The sequence below is a fragment of the Poecile atricapillus genome, chromosome 4 (assembly GCF_030490865.1).
Source record: "Poecile atricapillus isolate bPoeAtr1 chromosome 4, bPoeAtr1.hap1, whole genome shotgun sequence".
In the NCBI taxonomy this organism is placed as follows: Eukaryota; Metazoa; Chordata; class Aves; order Passeriformes; family Paridae; genus Poecile; species Poecile atricapillus.
The window spans coordinates 67,901,796-67,907,795 of NC_081252.1; the positions used below are offsets into that span (position 1 = coordinate 67,901,796).

Consider the following 6,000-nt stretch of genomic DNA (forward strand, 5'->3'; position numbering starts at 1 on the left):
CAACAACAGAAAAATATAGGGAGGTGGGATCCCTCCCCCCTGAAAAAAGCAAACAAAAAAAGCCCCTCAAAGAAACCCAAACCAAAAATTAGACAACTGGTAAGAAAGGTGCTTTCTGTTAATGAGTTCTGGAGTCTTTGTGATGGGATTGTGTTGGTTTACAATGTGTGTGGCTTACCTGTGATCTGAAGGAAGGAGTGATGATGGCTCCAGCTGCTGCAGAAGTGGCACATCTGGGATGCTGCAGGGGGTACAGAAAGGGCCTGTGCTTTTCTGGCTTTTCTGTGAATATTAAAATCAGTAACTATTTGAACCTGGTAGCCCACACTGCAATGCAGTTGATAAAACATCAATATCAAATTGAGCATCTTACCAAGCCTGCTTTCACCAGATCTGCAGAGGGAGACCTGGTGGCAGAGAGATTGAATAACTTCCTCAATTTTGCTGTCTTCAAAATGAGTGAGAATTAATGGATAGTTAAATCCCTGAAAACATAATCTATGTAGAGACAAGTTTTATACAAGAACATTGTTATTGGTTCACATTTCTGGTTTTTGTTTTGGATATATGTGATAACCCAAGGGGCCTCCTGGATGGAGAATATGGGGATGCTCCGTCAGGCTTGCCATGGTTTCAGATCACAGAAAGTGACAAAATTTTTAAAATCTGTATTATAAACTGATATTAGGAGTAAAATTCACTAGGCAAGTTACACGTAGTGTCTAGAGAGATTGCAGAAAAGGAAAAGAACTGGAAAAATCTCTTGGCTCCAGTGTTATTAATGCTTGACTTAAGCTGGCAGTCCTGCATCTCCCTGCTGCTGAAGGGAGAACCAGCAATTTGTAGCCTTGTGTCCCCACAGAACATTTTCTGGTGAACTGTTCTCAGGGACAAACTGAAGGCTTCTGTGTGCAATCTCCTTTTTTTTCTACCACATCGGTCATTTCTCTGCACATCAACTTCTGGGTTTGGTTACTGGCCCTGTAGGTGTAACCTTTATCAGACTGATGTGCTCATTAAGTGAAGGATAGCTTCCTTAAGCTAGTTCAACCTCTAAAATAGTTTAGAGAAGCCTATAAAAGCTGAGTTAAATTCTAAGTTCTCTTTGTTTTTATTAATCTGCTTTATGAGCAGTTTCTTACATTGAATGCTCTATCCTTTGTATGTTTAATTTGACAAATGTTGCAATGTGACAAACACATGAAAACTGGTCATAGTTATGTTGGAACAAAACAGTGGATTTTTCCTCTAATTATCTTTCTGCCTGTAGCTACAGCCCTCTAAACCTCTGCATTAACTGCACCATATATTTTGTTGTTTGATAGTATGCTTCTTGAGGCAGGGATCCTGCTTGTCAGGTTTATAAATCAGCAATTGCATGGCTTGCAAACTGTACATAATACTCAGAAAGAAGCTGCATACAGGGAACTTGGATAAATACACCCAACAGTTCATGTTCACCATGTCCATAGATTCCTTCTGGACAAGACTTGTTTTGCACTCATCAGATTTTTACCAACTTAATTAAGCATCATTATTTCTACACTTGCTTCATCTTTTCTACACTTGTAGAAATCGTAAGTTTCATCATTTCTACACTTGTAACTCCAGACTCTTTGGGGTCATGTCAGCCTGTCGTGAGCAGAAACAGCTCGACAGAAGGGAGCCTGGTACCTTCTGCCTTGCCAAAACCAAATCATTTCCCTGCTTGTCTTTTATGGGAGGTTGGAGAGCTCACAGGAGGCATAAACAACTGAAACATGCTGTTTGTGATAATGGGCAAGTTCTTTCTCTGCTAAGCCTTGTACAGTTGATTTTGTGGTTTTGCTGTAGTTACTGGTGACTTCCAGTAAGAGTCCTAATAATTTAGCAGATGGTAATCAGGATTTGGGTTTATTACCTGTATAGTTGCTTGCCTAATTGCAGGAAAGCAGTTGGCCTTTCTGGAGGAAAGGCTGAAGAGGCTGGGAATGATCTCAGCTCTAAGCTTGTTTTGATGGTGGATGGCACTGACAAAAGCACCTGTGGTCCAGCTCTGCTTTAATAATCTCTTGTCTTCTTACTTTATTTTGTTTTTCTCCTTTTCCCTGCCACTTTCATTTGACTGAGATAGATTTTATTTCAAATCCAAAGCTGTCATGGGCCACTTTAATGCCTGATGTGCTCTGCCTAAAGGTGGCTGCCTATCAGAGAAGAGGGGAGTTGAGCCCTCCTGGGCATCCTGAACTCACTCAGCTGCTGTTTGCAAAGCACCTGGAGAAATGCAGATGAAAGCAGCTGCTGTTATATTTTATTCTCCCTACTTCCTTGAGGATGTGATAATCATGTATTTGGTTTTGTTTCCTTTTGTTGCTGTGTTTCTGACAGATCCTCCTGACTGGGTTCCAGATGAAGTCTGCAGCTACTGCACTGCATGCAAGGCTCCTTTCACAGTCATTCGCAGGAAGCACCACTGTCGGAGCTGTGGCAAGGTAATGACTCAGACATGTGAGGAACAATCCACCAACGAGAGCAGCAAATTCATATGTACCACAGAACCCAGCTGTACAGCAAAATGTGTGTGCTCAGCCAGGGTTCTCAGTTCACAGGTGCTTTTGTGTGCCTAGGCTGCCAGCTCTCAGCTTATGTTTACAAAGGGTTGGGGAGGGGTTTGACTTTTATACAGCAATAAGCTGTATAAAGCTAAAGGCAGAATTCCCTGCTGAGATCCTAGAACACTGCCCACCCCAGCACACAGTCACTCTGGACTGCTGCTGTAAGCTCCAATGAGGCAGGGCAGCCTGCAGTGCTGGGGTGATGCACACACAGCTCAGCTGCAGGGACAATGTGTCCCTTTGCTTTCTTTCCAAACCTTTGCAGGATCACTCTGATGTGTAGGGCTGCTGGTTTGCAAGTTTGTGGGGGTGGAAAAGGGAGTGAGGGAGAAAAAAAGCAGTCATGTACCACAGGAAGCCAGAAATCTGCAATCCCATTTCACTTGCTGGCTGGTGTACAATTCAGAAAGGAAGAGGGTAGAGAAGCTGCTTTCATTAACCATGTAGTGGACTTGCAGGAATATGAAATTTGGAGATAGTCACAAATATTCCCCTAGTCTATTTTCAAAACCAAGGGGGAGATGCTTCTTTGCACATCTGATGGAGCTGCCTTCCCCTGTGACTTGCAGAGGTGGACAGGCCAGCCTTGGCTCCTGTCAGTGCTGGGCACCCTCACCAGAGGGACTGGGCCCAGCCAGATAAACCCCTGCCTGCTGGGGCCCTTCACTTGCTGTGCTGAGGACGATGCTGGTGCCAGCTCATACAATCTTCTCTCCCCTCCCTTGAAATCAATTTTACCCCATCCTGTTCTTCAGAGAAACTGAAGAGAAATTTCCCTCTTATTTTTCAGATCTTCTGTTCCCGCTGTTCCTCCCACTCCGCTCCATTACCTCGTTATGGCCAGATGAAGCCTGTCCGTGTTTGCACTCACTGTTACATGTTCCATGTCACTCCCTTCTATAGTGACAGAGCTGGTATCTGACATATTAAACTACTGGTGTGTCTTCTGGAGTCTTACATGGACTGGTATCTTTGACCTAAGCCAAGAATTAACTTGAAAGAGAGGCCCAGTGAGGGCACGTAGGCTTTGACATCCATTATTATAAATTTTGTACAGACAGTTTTTATTGCATTTTACTAAGCTGCTAAAGGGAACTACGAAGCGTCTGTAGCTTTAAGGCTACAGTACAGTCTTCCATAAATTTATGACATTAATGTTACGATGCCATATGCAGAACAAATGCACTGTGTGGAAGGAAATAGGGCTCAGAGAATTGAACAGGCATTGCTGCTTATCTTACATGCTAGGAACAGAGTAGCCAGTTAATTAGTCCATCCCCAGCGGATCAGTCCCAAAGCTCAGACACTCCTGTGCCCACTGCAGTCCCAGCATGGCTATGGGCATCAGCACTCTCCCACCTGCTGCCATTTAACTTCCCCATTTCTAGATTTTTGCTACCTATGCTAGGATTAATAAAAGCAAATATATTTCGAATCTGTATTCAGTATTTACAAAGGCAAAATTTTCAGTGAATCCCATAGGAAGCACTGAAGCCCTAAAACAGTATATTTCTGTCGCCTTTCATTTACCGAGCAGAGCAATAACTCCAAGTTGTCTTCTAAAAATTTTTACAACTTCGAGTTCCATAGTTTGGAGTTTTGGAAATATTTATAATCTGAATAATTTATGCTAAATTTTGTTAATAAAAGTCTGACACAGAGGTTTGGTTTCTATATCAGCATTTAAAACTTAACAAACTTTAGAAGAAGTTACCAAATAAATTATTTCATATTAAAGTACATATTTTTAACAGTTTGGCAGCAAAATTTAGTAGACAAGACAAATTATTTCTCCCATAATACTGGGTTTTTTTAAAAGGCAAATATGTAATGAGATATCCAGAAGGTCTTACAGAATGGTCAGCCAGAGAAGGGTACTTGTTGTCCACATTTGGCAGAGTAACCATGTAAAATAGTGCATACTGGTACTTCACTCATACTAACAACTCAGAAGACATTTGTGTTTATTTGAAACACCAGGGAATAATTCTTATCTCCACTCAGAGAGGAAAGAAATAAGACTCACACGGATTCATGCTATGATCTTGCACGAACTATTTGCAGTAAGAGCTCCCTGAGTACTGAGGTTTCAAAGGAATTTGGACCTGCTTTGAGTTGGCCACATGAAAAGCATGACAGTGTGTGCTGTGGTTACAGAGGAAACGAGATCAAGAGCTCTTTGCTGTGCCCCCTTTCCTGACTCGTGGTGTTACACACTGTGTTTCAAAGTGATAAATACAAAAATGGATGAGGAAGTTGTTTGCGGTATCACGCTCGAGAAAGGTCGTCACTCAAAATGATAAGGCAAAACTGGCCAGTGTTAATTTTTTTTTTAAATTTTATTTATTTTTTGGGAACATTCCCTTTGCTCAATTGTTTACTGTTCAGTGTTAATGAGCCATATAAGGGTGCTGAAGTTTGGCACTACTCTCATTTTTATTCAGATGAAACAGCTTCACTTAGTTTATGTGTAATGCACAAGCCTTATGATGCTGTTTGTAGACAATGTCAGCTCTGATGTGTTATCCTCACTTATTTATATTTTTTATTATTATTACTTCCCTGAAATCTTTCTCATTAAATTCTTGGGTTGGAGTGTCTGCATTCACCAGAGTTTGGAAAGGCATGGGGTTGGGTGATTGGTGGAAGATGGGTGATGTGGTGCAAGCAATGATACTTATTCAGGCTTAAATCTCAGGCTTCACATTGCAATGATTATTGCAGTTTTATTTTTAGGAAAAAAAAACCAGAAAAACACAAGAAATTTAATGCCTCTTTTATAGGATTAAAAATATTGCAACAAACTTCAATTGTGAAATAAATATGCACAAAAAGTTGCTTCTGTGGAAAAAAAATCTTATTTAATGCACTGAATATTTATTTAAGCTTGTTTTTATTTTGTAAATGCTGTAATTCAGAATCATTTCCATAAATATGATATTTAAAGATCTCAGACACTATAGTTTCTTATGTAAATACAGACTCCTATTTCTCTTACTGAAAAGCACAATGACTATATCAATACTAATATACATTTGCCTCAAGGAAGACTTTCATCTTGTAATCTCTTCAGATAATTAAAGTGTCAGGACTTTCTACTTCCATGTGCTGGATTGCTCTTTCATTTTGGGGTCTGTTTACATGGAGTGACAGCTGCCATCTTGTCAAACAAACTGGCCTGAACTCTTTCTCACATGGCAAGTAATACAAATGAAATTAGTTTAAATTTGGAAATGGAAGTCACCCATACAGTGAGGGGGTGGAAAATCAGATCTGGAACACCAGCCTGTCACTTAGCGTTGCCTTGTGCTATCTCTTGCCACCAGCTGAAAATTTCCCTTCCCAAAATATCTTGTGTCAATGGCCACTTCACACATCAGGCATGTTTGATCTGCCTGTGTCACAT

The 6,000-nt window shown here is 40.9% G+C and overlaps 1 protein-coding gene across 4 annotated transcripts in view; it reads left to right on the plus strand.

The window, feature by feature from the left end:
- The window catches only part of ZFYVE28 (zinc finger FYVE-type containing 28), a 145,905-nt gene extending 140,215 nt beyond the window's left edge, over positions 1-5,690 (plus strand). For all 4 annotated transcript variants that reach the window (XM_058838453.1, XM_058838454.1, XM_058838455.1 and 1 more), the window contains 2 exons: positions 2,368-2,471; positions 3,385-5,690. In XM_058838453.1, the coding sequence (XP_058694436.1) occupies positions 2,368-2,471; positions 3,385-3,516 (236 nt within the window). In that variant the 3' untranslated portion in view covers positions 3,517-5,690. The remainder of the gene's footprint in view (positions 1-2,367; positions 2,472-3,384) is intronic.
- The last annotated feature ends 310 nt before the right edge of the window (positions 5,691-6,000 follow it).